General features: G+C 39.8%; 1 protein-coding gene across 3 annotated transcripts; it reads right to left on the minus strand.

Annotated features, from left to right (window-relative positions):
• Positions 1–4,386: 4,386 nt before the first annotated feature.
• On the minus strand, positions 4,387–16,228 carry dgcr6 (DiGeorge syndrome critical region gene 6). 3 transcript variants are annotated; one of them, XM_043715470.1, is made up of 6 exons: positions 15,969–16,228; positions 13,341–13,521; positions 9,890–10,038; positions 8,087–8,187; positions 7,452–7,592; positions 4,387–5,487 (listed from the first exon to the last, which is right to left on the minus strand). In XM_043715470.1, exons 2-6 carry the CDS (start codon positions 13,463–13,465, stop codon positions 5,410–5,412), a joined length of 594 nt encoding a protein of 197 aa, XP_043571405.1. In that variant the 5' UTR covers positions 13,466–13,521; positions 15,969–16,228; the 3' UTR covers positions 4,387–5,409. The 3 variants fall into 3 exon arrangements, with proteins under 3 accessions (XP_043571405.1, XP_043571403.1, XP_043571402.1); XM_043715468.1 differs by having other exon boundaries at positions 9,878–10,038; positions 15,987–16,215; XM_043715467.1 differs by having other exon boundaries at positions 9,878–10,038; positions 15,969–16,215.
• Positions 16,229–16,585: the final 357 nt, after the last annotated feature.

Below are 16,585 nucleotides of genomic sequence, written 5' to 3' on the forward strand. Positions count from 1 at the left end.
CTTTTCCAACACCACAGCTTTAGGTAATGTAGGGATTTTACGATAGTAAAAGCTCACCTGGTCCAAGGCAAGTGGAATCAAAAATTGGCTTAATAATAGGAAGCAGCGAGTAATGTTGAAGGTTGTAGTGACAAAGCTGGTGTCTGATGGAATACTACTTGATTTAGTGCTGGGTCCCTTGCTGTCTGTAGTGCACATTAAATGATCGGAGCACAAATATAGGATGCTTGACAAGTGAGTTTGCAGATGACATGAACATTGACAGCATGGTAAATAGTAAGGATGAAAGTCTTAGCCTACAATATATATTGGTCGGATGTGAAAAAGGAGTGGTAAATGGAATTTTATTCAGAAATTATGAGACGATGAATTTTGGGAGGATTGATAATGATGTCTCTGGGTGATAATATCAGGTTCAGCATAGAACTGAATGCCATCAGGACAAATCTTAACACCGTTTCTCTTGATCCCTCCACTGTCACACTTCCTGCCAACATGCAGTAGCTGGAAATTCTTGCTCATCCAGTAAACATAGAGAAGACTTTAATTGAAACTATTGTCTTTTATTCGTTAATCGAAAGAGCAAAGGGGAAAAAAACTTCACAGAACTCTTTCCCACCCTGCCTCAGAACATTTCCTCATCCATGGCATTGTTACCTCCATTCTTTTAAAAGAAAAAAGTTAATTCCTTCTGCACCTCCTCCATCAAACACTCCCAAAGCAGATACAGCCCAGGGTTAGATAGTAAAGACCCCTCTATTCATTTGAACAGAAAGTAAAACCCACTGCAATCTTTCAGACTAAAGGTAACTGAAAAGTAAAGCTCCTTCCACTCTTTACTCCCCACTTAAAAGTTCCATTGATATTGTCCCCCCCAAAACTCCCAGGACAGAGACATGTTACTTCTAGTCTGGACTATCCAACATATTCCAAGATTAGGTCTCACCTTCCAGTTTACATAGACTTGTGCTCATCCAGTCTCTGCAGTCCATATCCACTAAGTTTTCACGAATCACTTTTGTGCTAGCAGAGTTATATTAGACAAGCAGGAGGCTGGGAGAACGCAGTGAGCCAGGCAGCATCAGGGAGGTGGAGAAGTCAACATTTTGGGTGTAACCCTTTTTCAGGACTGGGGGTGGGTGTAAGGGGAGCTGCAGATAAAGGGGGTGGGGGGGCAGGGTGGTAAGGTGGGGATGGGTGAAGACAGGTAGAGGGTATGACCTGGTTGGTCAACACGTTAGTCTCTAGCTGAGTTATGTTAGTTCTCAGTGCAACAATACCTCAAATGCAATACCCACTTACCTGTTTGGAACAACCTCCATGGTCTTACCCTTAAAACCAAAGTCTCTGCATTCCTCCAATTCTGGCATCGTACACTTTGATCTCTGCACAACTGGCAACTGTGCTTTCGTGTGCCTCGATTGTAAGCTCAGACTTAAATATTTACAGCACAAAAGGAAGCCATTCAGCCCATTGTGCGCTTACCCACAAATATCTGACTAAACAGGCCCCATTTTCTATTTCTTAGCCCATAGCCCGGAGGGAAACAAAGGAATATCTGAATACTGCTTAAAATGTTGGAGAATTTCTGACTCAACCACCCTTTCAGGCAGTAAGTTCTAGACTACAACCACCCTCAGAGAAAAGTAGTTCTCAATTCTCAGCTTAGCTTTCTACCTCTTCTCCCACTATGGTTATTGACTCTTCTACCAGTGGATAGAGTGACTTTCCTATCCACCATAACTTTGCAACACAAATTGCTAACCTGAAATGGCTGTGCCAGGGCTATTTGAAATTTACAGTGCAAATTTACCTTTTTTTGGACTCTGGATAATTGTTGGTGAATCCCATTTGAGAAGAGTGCTGCAATTTTATAGCAATTTGCAACTCCATGTTTTCCTGGTCACAAATTGCCAGGCTTTCCATACACATAATAGGCAGTGCTGTGCTCATCATTATTTTTCTGACAACTGTAAACTCTGAACGGTAAATTTATTTTTAATGACCAATTACTTGAAGAGTCAAATTATTGCTCACCATAAACTGGAAGAACCAGTCAAACAGCAGAACTGTCAGCAAACTTCGATAAGGCATCAGATTGTAGATTCATGACTAGGGAACAGCAGGTGGAAGCAGGAGGTCACTACAAATTGATAGCAAACTGGTTACAGCAAATTAAAAGAATATTTGAGGGAGAAAGGAAGAGAGTTAGGTGAAGATAGAGAAACTTTCTGTTCAGCAAAAACACCATCAGCATTTCATTGGATTAAATGCCACATTTGTGTTATAAATGTTATGCAAATTAGCAGCATCTACCCACCCACCTACTTAATAACCAGAGGCACTTCCATCCTGAAGTGCCTCTGGTATATTTTGATTCTTTGCTGTTGTTATGGGAACAGTTATTTAAGGATAGAGATTTCCTGATAAAACCTGGGATATGCACACAGAATGGCACAGAGCAAGAAACTTAAAGCTATGCTTTCTGGGAAATCCTGGAGGTTAAAAAACAAGTTGACAGCTTCTTGTTATTGCAAGCATCGCTAGAAAGGAAAGACAGATTGTTAAAATATTGGCATCATTGCCTGAATTTATTGACATGTGGCAGCAGTTGAGTAATCTCAAGCTATTTTCCAAAAAAAAAACTTACTTTTGACCATTTTGAGGTTTATATGGCTGTGGGAAGTGGAAGGGGCTAGGTCATTATAGAGTGGGCAGTACAGAGAGAGACAGTTTTGATGTTAGTCAAGGGTTATTGTTCACTGGGCTAGCTAATTCATACCTCAAAACAAATATTTTCTTCTGGTTGTGGTAATCCAAAGTAACAATATATAATCCCTTACTATAACCTCTGACCTATGGCTCACTGGTGGTACTCACTTCTCAGGAAGAGGAAGTTGGGTGTTGGTGCCTCGCTTCAGTGACCAGAGCATAATTAGATCAATATTTCAGTTGCATTATCAGAGGTGGTGCCTTTTGGATGAGATACTGAATAGAGACACCATGGATAATGACGACAACGACCATTCTACAATAACGTACTCCAAGACCAAGAGATCTCTCAGCATTTAATTCTCAAGCAACCTTTAAATCCTCAATCAATATTACACAAAGCAGCTTGTCCTTTATCACGTGCACATTTGAAACCAGACTTGAAACATTCAGCTTCTTTATTATCTTAGCCCAAGATATCATGGCAGCAGCTCCTCAGGGTAGCATTCTCAACCTAAACATCTTCAGCTGTATTAATGAACTCCCCTCCAAAAATGGTAATTGCACAGAATGTCCAGCAGAATTCTTGATTTCTCAGATGCTGATGCATGTATCTGTATGCAACAAGACCTGGACAACATTGAGGCTTGTGCTGCTAAGTGGCAAATAACATTTATGTCACACAAATGATGAGCATTGACCATCTCCAACTACAGGGTATGACCATTATCCCTCAACATTCACTGAATTCTGTCCCCACTAGCTCAACAACTCAACATCCCAGGTGTTAACCAGAAATTGAGGAGAAAGTGAGGACTGCAGATGCTGGAGATCAGAGCTGAAAATGTGTTGCTGGAAAAGCGCAGGTGAGGCAGCATCCAAGGAATAGGAGAATCGACGTTTCGGGCATAAGCCCTTCGCTTATGCCCGAAATGTCAATTCTCCTGTTCCATGGATGCTGCCTGACCTGCTGCGCTTTTCCAGCAACACATTTTCAGCATTGACCTGAAATTGAACTGGGACCCACAGTATTTATTATGGCTGTGGTCAAGAGCCAGAGATTAGTAATACTACAGCAAGCAATTCACTTGACTCCATTTACCATGTACATCAGCTACAAAAGCACAAGTCAAGAATATAATGGAATACTTCCTACATGGCTGAAGAAGAGTGCAGCTTCAACAACACTCAAATTCAACACCATCTAGAACAAAAGGAGAATGGGAGGACTGCAGATGCTGGAGATCAGAGTTAAGAGAGTGGTGCTGGAAAAGCATAGCATGTCAGGCAGCATCCGAGGAGCAGGAGAATCGATGTTTTGGGCATAGCCCTTCATCAGGAATGAGGCTTGTGGGCCAGGGGGCCAAGAGATAAATGAGAGGTGGGTAGGGTTGCAGGGCAGGGATGGTAGTATAGAAAGCGATAGGTAGGTGAAGGTAAGGGAGAAGGTGAATTACAAAGTTAATATTTGATGCATCAAGTCATATTACCCAAATATTGTACCAATCTGGGTGATTATAGTATTTCTGTCCCCACTAACCATCTAAAAATTAATGATATCACAAGCAACATAACCATTCCAACCATTTCAGTTCTAAAATGTTAGACATTTATTAATACTGTGTACACTTACTGAACAAGTGATTAAAGACAGGAAAGTATAAATGATTTTTAAAAAAAAAATAAAAGTTTATTCATTGAGAAAAATGTTCAAATTATTGAAAACTTTGAGAATCTTACAGATCGAAAACAAACCAAGTTAAAAATATACAACACTAATGAGCCAAGATGCTTTCCCAATTTAAACTGAAAAAGTTAAGAGTGTAGTAGCTGAATAAACAACCTTGGTAAGCCAGTCAGACTTGCCTGTAGGAATTTTATACAATCGTCCCCACTATATTACAGGTCATTATCTAGATTTATAAATAGATTATTTCACATAGCATTGAGACACTTACTCCATTTCAAGTATATCAAGTAAATGCCAATTGAAAGCAAAAAAGATTCCCATCTGCTAAAAGTGTGTAACATTGATATCAATATTCAAGCTTTTTAAACAAAGATCACAATTTCTCTGTGAACCCACCATAACAAAAATAAGCTACTGGAAGTGGAATCTGCAGCCTCTCACTTGTCAGCATTTCATTTTCTTGCATTTGCTTTCCTTTCGCTAGATTTTCTGCTTATACAACATGCACAGTTCGGTCACACTAATTCACATGATTCCTTTATGTCAACTTGCATAACAAAAATAAATTGGATAAAAGATGTTCTTTGATACCAGTATCAGTTTTACCACTCAGTCACATTCCAAGATAAACATGGTAATATTACAGGAAGCTCTGTAAGTAGACGGTACCAATTACACAATTCACTTTCCAAAAACCTGAGTGTCGAAAGATGAGCAGATTTAATATGGAGCATTTGAACCAAAATAAAGTACAACTGCAATGTGTTTTGTATTCCTCTCCTTGTGCACATGTAATGTATAATGATTTGGCATCTGAATAAAAGTTGAAATTTACAGACATCTTATCATATAACCAGAGTTAGAGTCAGGAGTTCCTGTATAAATAGCACTTAGCAAACCTTTAGTATCGATTGTTCTGGCTTGTCATTTCAAATCTAGGGGTTGCTGAACGTTTATTAGATGATGAACTGACCACTTCTTGGATTTAAATCCAATGACATACTACATCAGCAACTCCCCGATTCACATACTTTCTGCTGCATTTTTAAGATCAGTTCCAACAAATTCATCTGTAAGGTCAGTTCCTGTAAAATACAGAAACAAAACCATTTAGAACTTGGACCACTAAAAGCTTTGCCAAATATCCAGCAAGGCCACAACGTCCTGTCATTGATAATGTGCCACAACTGGCAGAAACTTGCAATGCTGATTGTTTTGATCTCGAGGGGAGGCAAGTTTGTGGACAAAAACAGCCAATATGATGCTTTCAAAAAAACCTGCAAAAATGTAAATTTGCACTGGATATAACTTACACTTGAAATTTGTTAATCTTATGCTAGTTTGGCTAATTTCTGGTGAATTGTTCCAAAATTAATCATAAATACTCCAGTGAGTCTCTGATTTGGGGAAAATGTCCTTCCTGCAGTTAGGAAGCAAAGTTCTACATACTTTTAAAAATGTAATGCAACTTATTTTGGTAGGAAGAATGAGGAGGTCACGTATTCTTTGACAAGCAAGTACCTAAATGGGGTAGAGGTAGGAGGGGGAGCAAGGGCACAGTTACACAAATCACTAAAGTAGTGATAAGGCTAATAAGGCCATTAAGAAAAATAAAATCACTGTGGTTAATGTCCACAAGGACAATTGAAAATCAATTTAAAATTTGAATAGAAGCTCAGTTAGACTATGAATACACTGATCACTTCTGGTCCCTATATTTTAAAAACAAAATGGCACTGAGGTGGCTCAAACAAAACCAACATGAGAACTGAGTGATTACTTCCCATGTAGAAGATGTTGCGAGACAGGCTCTTTCCCTTCCAAAAACCAAAGAGTGAGGGATGGCCAGATACAGTCCTAAAAATTATGACAGCAGAAGACGTTGAGGGTGGGATCAGATGCTGGGGTCATAAGATAACAGTCAGTAAATATGGAAGTCCTTTCCTATTACCTGTTTCAAATTGAAAGTAAAGTTAATATTGTACAAGTATCCCACTAAAACACTGCTTTTGTTGGCTCCTAACAACCAATGCCACAAGCACCTATTCAAACATTGGCCTGACTACAGTAGACAGCTCTCACGTAACATGAACCTGGATATTCATAGATACTTTCCACATCTTCATTCAGGGGATGCAGGCTTTGCTAGTCAGGTCATCATTTATTGCCTGAGAAGGTGGTGGTGAGCTACTTCATGAACCATTGTAGCTCATCGGATCAAGAATCCCCATAATGCTGTTAGGGAGGGAGTTCATGGATTTTGATCCAATGACAGCCAATGATACACAGTGATATATTTCCAAGTCAGGATGGCGACTGGCTTGGAAGGGAATTGCAGGTTCCCTTGTATCTGTTGCCCTTGCCCTTCTAGGTTATACAGGTCATGGGTTTGGATCTGACGAAGGGGAAGCTGATCTGACTAAGGGGAAGCAGACCAGCTAAGCTATTTAGAGAGTCTCCCTGTGCTTCCAAAGGTTTCTCAACAGTAAGAAGAAAGTGTAATCTATGGCATATTTTTCTCCCTTCCTAAGAGGGGAATGGGACCAATCATAACATCAATACTTTCAATCAGTTCAGCAGGGTAGTCATTAAACCCAGGGCCTTTGAGCCCAACCATTTACAGCATAGGATAAACTCTCAGCCAACGGGAAAGCAGAGTAACAGTGATAGTGCGGTTTTAAAAATTCACAAAACATGAATATGAATAGATTACATACACACACGAGCACATTTTATTGTACTATTGCTGACAGCAAGCCTATGAATAATCAGTCCTAGTAACATCATCAAGCTCTGGATAACAAGCTTCTCAGCAAGAATGCTCTTTGTCCTGTTTGAGAGTTGTCTTCTCACCACCTGTTATCCAAATACACAAGTTAACAGTACAATATTGACAGACTTTTGGAGAGCAACTCAGGCTTGGAAGTCTAGAAGTAAATGTTTTTTTTTAAAAAACATAAAACCCATTAACATTAAGTGTAATTGGTAAGCAAAGAAAAGTGACCCAAAAAGTAAAGATTATACTAAACATCTTTGAGAGGGGAGTCACCTGAGGGTTTGTAGTAATGTAGAATCCTGGAACACCAGCCTTCTCCAGGGTGTTCTGCTGGTCAATCACTTTCTGATCTAGCTCCAAGACTATCTTCTCATCCATCATCCTTTGCTCATCCTTAACTCTCTGCTCCAAAGCCTAGCGAGGAAAGAAAAAAAAAAAGTGTTATAGAGCTCAAGCCTGTTTGGGTTAAAAGACAAGAGAAAAGAAAAAAAAAGAAAATCACTAGCTCAGTTCTAAATTTTACAGCAATGGCAAAGGAATGTAATTGCTAAAAAAATACAAAAACAATTAAGTATTGCAAACCCAAGCCTTTGTTCGTTTAACCTTATTAAGTTTTGAATGCAGGAGAAAAGTCACGTTTGTCTATTTCCCTGACAACAGTCAGACTACCCGTCAGCACTAGTAGAGGTCTGAAGTAAATTTCAGACTGAAGACAGCTCTCTCGTCATGACAACTTGAAATCAATAAGTGACCAAAATTTAACAAGTGAAACATATCCAATATAGTTCAACACTTAAGAATTAGCCTCTGAATGTTAGCTCATCTTGTACAAAAACATTAGACAAATCTAAAAAGCTTGGAGAAAGGATTAAAGCCATTGCAAAAGCAGGTTAACTCAAATCTTTTACCTCAAGCTCCCTTTGCTGTGCTGCACGGAGCACTGCCATGTTGTGGGTCTTGCAGCTCTGTAGTGCCTCCTTGTGTTTTTTCAGCAACTCCTGTTTAAGCGCTTTAAGAAAATTTATTTTGTATTTTTTTCTTGAAGGAAATTTCATCAAGAAATACAATATTTTGGCAGAACTGCTCCCCCCTCTCCCCTGCCAAAGGGACTGTGCTGTGCCAAAGGGACTGTGCTGGTTTCCAGATCAACTTGCAAACTATGAACCTTTCCTTACTAAAAGCAGTGTACCAGCTGTTTTGATGTCAAGTTCTATAATGGTTCTGTGAAGTGCATTGCAATAAGAATATTTCACTATGTAAAATGCATGTTACTAGAGTTTTAAATTTGTAATAAATAGCAGAGACGTTAGAAATCATCATTTTCTCCCTGTTATAGGTTTTCTAAGTGAGTTGCTGCCAATCTGTTCACATTTGCTATCAACAAGGACCTCTTGCATGTGATGGCATTGTGCAATATCACTGAACTAGACCAGTAATCCAGAGGTCCAGGCTAATGCCTTATGGATACATGTTCAAACCCATCATTTGGATTTAAATTCAGTTAAGAATCCTAGAATAATTCTGGTAACGTCTTTGGACTAGTAAACCAGAATACCTAACCAGTGCCCAGGGTTCAAGTCCCACCAAGGCATATAGTGAAATCAGAATCCAATAAATGGATCTGGAATTAAAAGTCATCTTCATGGTGACCATGTAACCACTGTCAATGGTAGTAAAAACAGTAATGACCTTTAGGAAGGAAATCTGCCATCTTTGTGTTGTTTGGCCTGCATGCAATTCCAGACCCACAGCTGGTTGGCTTTTAAATATGCAGAGACCCTTCTTCAGAACCATGTCTGTCAAATCTGCTGAGTTTCTCCAGCAATTTCAGTTTCATTAAACAAAAAAGATAATCATTGTTGGTCATGAAAATCTATATCTGGTTCACTAGTGTACTTAAGGGAAGGAAATTTGTTCTTGGCTCACCTGACTTACCTGCAAATTCTCAAAACGTGCCATGAAGTGGCCTAGCCAGCTACATATTTCAGGGGCAACAAAAAGAAACTAATTTTAGTCCTACTATACAGAATATATTAAAATAAACAAATAGTAATGCTAATAGTTCGCTGGGTTTTTTTTGTGGTGCAGTGGGTAGCGTCTCTGCCTTTGAAAGGGAGCATCTCGGCTCAAATTTCACTTCAGGATTTGACAGTAAAGGATGGTCGATTAATAATGCCACCAAACAAGATAATGTTAGCATCACTGTCTACAGCTCGAGGCTACAAGGAGTGCTAAAACACACGTTGTCACAGCAACAAAAACACCTCAAGGAACTGGTTGGCTAAGTTGGCTATGCTGTCAGCATGGGAAAGGTCAGTGCCAACTACATAGCATTCATTCTCCAGCTGTGGAGGATTTGGGATCTGTTTCTTCACCCTACACATTGTTGTTGGCCTGTAGGTCAGCCCAGCCTTCAGGCAACTTAAAATAAATATTGGTTCCTGCACCACAATGCAGAAGTAGTAAACAGTAAAACCTGCTTATCAAATAACATATACTGGCGAATTCAAAATGCAGAACCACTACATTTAATTACATTTTTTTTTGAAAATCTGTTTTCTTTCCCCTGGGTAGTCATTTCTGCCAAAGATATTTACTGTGTTTAAGCAGAATCATTTGAGAACAAATGTAAATGCCTCCTCCCCTTTCCATCTGTTAAAAGTTCAATTTTCAATCTGGGACATCCACAAGCATGCTACCTCTGTGCTCACTGTGCAGTTTTAGACGCTGGTTGTAGAGATTTTTCTCAGTGAGGTGCTGAATCTCGAGCAAACCCTGTACAATCTCAAAGACAGTGCCATCAATCAAAGCCAAGGCCAGATTACTTAGTGTATCGTAGGATAATCGCTGCTGGCATGAGCTAAAAATAGAAAGAAAAAAGCTAAACATTTAAACACAGTCAGGATGCATGGGAAAAAAAACAAAGAACACTTCAGGCAAACTTTTCATCCTAGCTTACAAAAGTACAGATAAAAGAGACTTAAAATGGTTAAAACCATGAGTCAACCAGACAGTTAATGGAATGATCTTTTAAACACTTCATAGAAACAGATTAAATGGACAAATTGGTGGTAACTTGTGACAGTAGGAGACAATAATACATGTATTAAAAATAAGTGTGAATTTTCTTCTCATTATCATTGTTCTATCCTTTTTAAAATACTACTCACCTGTAGATCCCTACAGTATGGAAATGGGCCATTTAGCCCATCCAGTCAACATCGACCCCCCTTCCCCACAAAGACCATCCCATCTAGACCCACCCTAGTACCCTATCCCTGTCACCCTGCATTCCCCATGGCTAATTTACCCCAAGGAAAAAGGCTGTCACTATCCAATCCTCTGATCATCTTGTATGTCTCTATTAAGTCACCTTTCAACCTTCTCTCTAATGACCTCCAGTCCCTCAGCCCTTCCTTCCATACCTGGCAATATCTGGGTAAATCTCCTCTGCACCTTTCCAATGCTTCTGCCACCTTGCTATCGTATTTGTGCATTATTGGAAATCTAGTAGCTTTTCTGGTTTGAAATAGGTGATTGTATCTAAAAATCAAATCTAATTTGGTATCCCTCCCAGATCCCTTTGTGCTTTGGCTTTATTAATTTTCTCACCATTCAGAAAGTAGACCCACCCTAGTACCCTATCCCTGTCACCCTGCATTCCCCATGGCTAATTTACCTACACATCTCTGGACACTATGGGCATAATTCAAAGATGTGCAAGTTAAGTGGGTTGGTTAAGAGTGGAAACTGGAATACTCAGGAGGAAATCCATTCAGAAGCAGGCAGAATGTGTCAAGCTTGCTCAATCAATCAATCAGTTGCCCATGGAACCCAGATGCTGTGAGGCAGCAGTGACAGCCACTAGCCCCTATTGACAGTGGTTGTCCTGGAATGGGAACTTTTTCCTGTTAATTAAAAAAGACTAGCTGTTGCTGCCATCAAATGGCAAATCAAAAACAATATCCAATTGTTTTTCATGGAGAGCTACAATGAAAAAAATTCAAAAAACCAAATAGATATTGTTTTTGTACAAAACATTTCAGACTGTGGTGCCCAACGTTCAAACAAGACCTCAAGCAGGATAACAGTCGCCACTTGCTCCTAAAGGATTATCTGGGCACAGAAAATGCTGCAGAATATAGACAGGCAACCAGAGTAATCACCACAACAGCTTACACCCGAGCAGCTGGTAGACACTTTGGTTGGGCCCAGAGCACACTCGACAGGCATCTCTAGCCCTGCCTAAAGTCCTATACTGAAAAGTACGAGACTGGAGTGCAGCCATTTGATACATATATCCCTCATTAATGAAACATAGGTGCAGAGCTGGACCATGGACAGATGCACACTACAAAAGTTACAGGCAGCTTGGGAGTTAATGAAGTTACTTCAAATCTTTTCGACCGAATTGCCCTATGCAATACTTCCACTAAAAGTACAGTGGATGCTTCCAGCAATTGATCATCAGCCACATCTCATTATTGGATTCAATATCAGAGAGTGGAGAATGCAGTTTTACTCAAGGATACCAAATTAGATTTGATTTTTAGATACAATCACCTATTTCAAACCAGAAAAGCTACTAGATTTCCAATAATGCACAATTACGATAGGAAGGTGGCAGAAGCATTGGAAAGGTGCAGAGGAGATTTACCCAGATATTGCCAGGTATGGAAGGAAGGGCTGAGGGACTGGAGGTCATTAGAGAGAAGGTTGAAAGGTGACTTAATAGAGACATACAAGATGATCAGAGGATTGGATAGTGACAGCCTTTTTCCTTGGATAGTGATGCCTAGCATGAGGGGACAGCTTTAAATTGAGGGGTGATAGATATAGGAGAAATGTCAGAGGTAGGTTCTTTACTCAGAGTAGTAAGGCCATGAATGATAATAGAATAGTAGAAGTTAGATGGGCTTCAAATGGATTTCACAAGTCGGGTGCAGCACTGAGGGCTGAAGGGCCTGTACTGCGCTGTAATGTTCTTTGAGAACAAAAATTTGCATCCTTCAACGATTCATGTATTGTGCTCACGAGATGGTGAGGATATAGAAGTAGAAAAGAAGTAACTTCCCTGTTGTCCACATGCAATAAGAAATGGAAAGATTTGATTACTGAACAGATTCTTTTTTTTAAAAAAGAAATTGCAAAAGGGATATTTTTTGTTGAACTGATCCAAGGTTGCATTTTGTTAGTTGGGAGCAGCTTTTATTGCCCATTTCTATTGGTCATTACATGTGCTTTCAAATTAGTGACAACTAAGCCTTAACTTTAAAATGAACTGCATGATGGGACAAGAGATGATATTTATCAACAGTTAAGGATATGAGACAGGATTCAAAAATACAGAGCTGGAGATTTCCAAATAGAAGTATGGACATTAAAAAAATCAGAGCCTTTAAAACTCTTGCACAACCTCATCTCAATTTTTAAAAAAAAATGTTAAATTCATAGGATATGGTCTTTGCTGGTTGGGCCAATAGTTAATGTCCATCCCTTATTGCCCTTGAAGGTGGTGGCAAGTTGCGTTCTTAAGTCACTGCAGACTATTTGGTGCTGTACATATACCCACAATATTTTAGTCAATGAAGGGCACTTGACAAGGCAAATATTTTGTGCAGAGCAAAATCCCAGAAACAACAATGTAATATTGACCAGACAATTTGTTGCGATGTTGATTGGAGGATAAAATATTGGCTTGTGCACTGGGATAATTCCCTTGTTGATATTTAAAATAATGCCAAAGTGATTTTTTGTCTACCTAAAAGGACAGACAAGGCATTGGTTTAACAGCTCATCTGAAATATTGCATCTCCAACAAAGCAGTGCCCTCTTATTACTACACTGATGCTTCAACTTTGTTTTATTTAAATTTTGTGCTCTAAGACCTCAATGCATAAATCGAATTACCAGTTCTATGTTTTACTGGCCATTTTAAATGGAAGCAGCTGAAATGTATAAATCACGTAAAAAATACAGATTAAAGGGATGAGGATTTAGACTTATTATACATGTTTATCACTCAGATTTTCAAATAATCGGTAGACTAGCTTAAGAGAGTCACAGCATTCAAGTCCCCACCTGCTCCAGAGGTGAGTCGTAGCATTTCTGAACAGGTTGATCAAACATATCTAGAAATGTTTCAATTCACTGAGTTGCTACCTTGATAGGTCTTTGACCAGGCTCTGCAGCTGAGAGAGAAGATGATAATGCTGTTCCTGCTGCTTAGCAATATCCGCTGGCTCTTTATATACCTCTACAGTTTTATTCATCTTCAGATGTTTCATGAGGAAATCATCCCAGTAGTAAGATACTAGTTTCTTTCAAATAGGAATGCCCACTCCTAAAACAGAGATTTAAAAATAATTTCTAGTGTTGTCAAGAACACATGGTCAAAGACTTCATTGTTAATTTTTTACAAGAATAGATTTTTCTCTTTTGTAATTTAACATATTTGACACAACTACATATTTGCACTCTTATCGCATGTAGAAGTGAATTGCCTTACTAATCCTTCTGTGGCCCAAAAATTGTAATGCAGAGACCAAAGGAGAATACACTTTTAGTTCAAAACATCCGGTTTTCTATCCACACCACCTCCTACCTTAACTAATTACCAAGTTAACTATCACACCACCATTTAAGCCACATGCCACCCAGACAATGAAAATTATTAGCTGTACCCCTTGCCACTCACTTCTGAAACTGCAAACTAAAGCTCAGGTTGAAAGAGAGAACAACTGTACTTCACATCAGGGCAGCATTCAATCAGAAACAATACTAATGAGTTCAAGCAAAATTGAAGGAGATAGACCAAAGAGGGAAAATCACCCCAAGGCTGGAGTTACACCAGACACATGGGCAAATAACAAATCAAAAAATCTGACATCATAGTGAGGGATTCATTCTTCATTATTTGAGACTTCAGTAGAGATGTTTTATTGGCTGTAATATAAAGTTTGGTTGCAGAGTGGAAATGTAATTATTTTCACCATTTGCCAGATGAGACTTGAATTCCTACGGGCCTGACAATTTATTATCAAAACTGCATCATGTGTACATGCTGGCCATTACAGTACTCAAAATCTAAGCAAGGTGCATAAACTCCTCTACAATGCAAATGGATTAGATGCAGAAGCAAAGTTAAAAATGTGTTGCTGGAAAAGCGCAGCAGGTCAGGCAGCATCCAAGGAGCAGGAGAATCAACGTTTCGGGCATAAGCCCTTCTTCAGGAATCCTGAAGAAGGGCTTATGCCCGAAACGTCGATTCTCCTGCTCCTTGGATGCTGCCTGACCTGCTGCACTTTTCCAGCAACACATTTTCAGCTCTGATCTCCAGCATCTGCAGTCCTCACTTTCTCCCAGAAGCAAAGTTAGGCCACTCAGCCCATTAAAAGCAGACTCAATGAGATCATGACTAATCCTCAACTTCACTTACCCCACAACTCAATTCCTTTACTAATGGTAGCAAGTTGTGAGAAGATTTGGAGCTCACATTGAGGTTCTGGATGTAGGTTTGCTTGGACCACCAGTGCTTCATCCTGAGGCTCACTGATGATGTTACCTACTATGGTGACAAAACATCTGAATCCAAACCTTCCAGCTCAGCGAGCAAACCTACATCTAGATCCTTTACCAATTTTAAAAAAAAGTCAGTCTTGAATATGCTTCACAAGTCAGCCTCAAAAGCCCTCAGCAGTAAAGAATGTCACAATCCTCAAGAAATTCCTCCTCAGGTCTCTCCTAACTAGGCAACCCCTTACCCATTTCGTTCTAAACTCTCCCACAAGGAGAAACAATCTTTCCATATCTACCCTGTCAAGTCACTTAAGAATTCTGCATGTTTCAATATGGTCACCTCAAATTCCAATGGGTACAGGTCCAACCCTACACAGTCTTGTTTTGAGACTCATTACAGTGCACAAACCAGCTGTCCTTATTCTGACATCATGCCAGCAAATCCACTTCAGAAAGAGTTATGGAGTACTTCCGGATATCCCAATATTGTGAAAGGCACTACATAAACCGAAGTTCTTTCACTTGATAAACCATTACTTACAACTGGCACATTACAGATACACACATCAGTTGAGTCAAGGCAAGCTGTATCACCAATGTTAAAAATCACAACACCAGGTTATAGTCCAACAGATTTAATTGGAAGCACTCCTGTTGAACTATAACCTGGCGTTGTGTGATTTTTAACTTTGTACACACCAGTCCTACACCGGTATCTCCAAATCATGTATCACCAATAGCCATCACATGATCTATAGTCTGGAATTCTTATAAACTGGGGGACTGGATTTACCCAATACATTAGTAAACAATAAATTCTTTGGATTTAGGGTTACCACTCTGGTTACATGCAGTCCTGGGGATTTGACCCACTCAAAATGATTTTTTCTCTCTATCTCAGGACATGTGACAATAACAAAATCACATCAGGACCTGCTACCACCCCTAGCCAGACAGCCTTATTTCCTACTCCATCACTAATACTTTAAGTTTATAGTGTTTAAAAGAGCATTTTGAAAAGGCCACGGTTCCTGTTTTCTCTATTAGCAGTGGTTACAATAACAGGCAGAACCCGGGGGTAGGGGGGAATGACAGAGCAATCCAGGAGGGTTAGCAACACAGATTCCTGATTAAATTGGTGCGAGTCAATGACTCTGCTCAATATTAGTACAAGTCACACAATGCAAACTAAATCAAAAATAAAAACATATCACCATTCTGCACCCTGACTCAATCCTTAAATAATACAGCTACATAAAGACGGAGTTATACCATAAAGTGAATACTTTCCGCTTTCACACAAAGGAGAACATCGCTCAATAGAAGTCACATTGATTGTTTCAAAGTCAGAATTTGTTTTTTGTTTGAAAACCCGCAGCTAATCGATATACGCCAGAGGTATTTGGAAGGAAACCCTGTGTCGGGCCGCAATCCTAACGGATTTAACCGTCTGTCTCTCCCCTCGCCTTGCTACTTCCGCCATCTTGAGTGTGGCGCCTCCACTGGGCTTTTCACGGCGTCCCCCAACGTCCGCCATCTTGAGTGTGGCGCCACCGCCGAACTTTTCACGGCATCCCCCAAAGTCCGCCATCTTGAGTGTGGCGCCTCTGCAAAGCTTTCACACCGTGCCTGTCAAGGTCCGCCATCTTGAGAGTGGCGCGATCACGTGATGTTAGCCTGAGGGGGCCCCCAGTGGTTCATGTGGGAAGGTGGATCTAAATTGAAGGGAAAGGGAGGGTGAGTGGGAATGACCTGGAGATGAAGAAAGTTTATTTTTTCAGAGACCGCTGGCCGTGAAAGGGAGTTTTGATATAGGGTTGGCTGATTGCAGTTATTATTAATGAACCTACTCAGATATGTTATTGCATAACTACTATTGCATCACAAGA

Source organism: Chiloscyllium plagiosum, chromosome 25, assembly GCF_004010195.1.
Source record: "Chiloscyllium plagiosum isolate BGI_BamShark_2017 chromosome 25, ASM401019v2, whole genome shotgun sequence".
NCBI classification, from domain to species: domain Eukaryota; kingdom Metazoa; phylum Chordata; class Chondrichthyes; order Orectolobiformes; family Hemiscylliidae; genus Chiloscyllium; species Chiloscyllium plagiosum.

Excerpts from the sequence above, each read along its gene's own strand:
- dgcr6 (XM_043715468.1), bottom strand. The coding sequence starts at position 13,465 with ATGAAACATCTGAAGATGAATAAAACTGTAGAGGTATATAAAGAGCCA. Across the intron at positions 10,039-13,340 it reads CTGGTCAAAGACCTATCAAG|CTCATGCCAGCAGCGATTAT; the intron begins GTAGCAACTCAG and ends TTCTATTTTTAG. Across the intron at positions 8,188-9,877 it reads ACTGCACAGTGAGCACAGAG|CGCTTAAACAGGAGTTGCTG; the intron begins GTAGCATGCTTG and ends ATTTTCTTAAAG.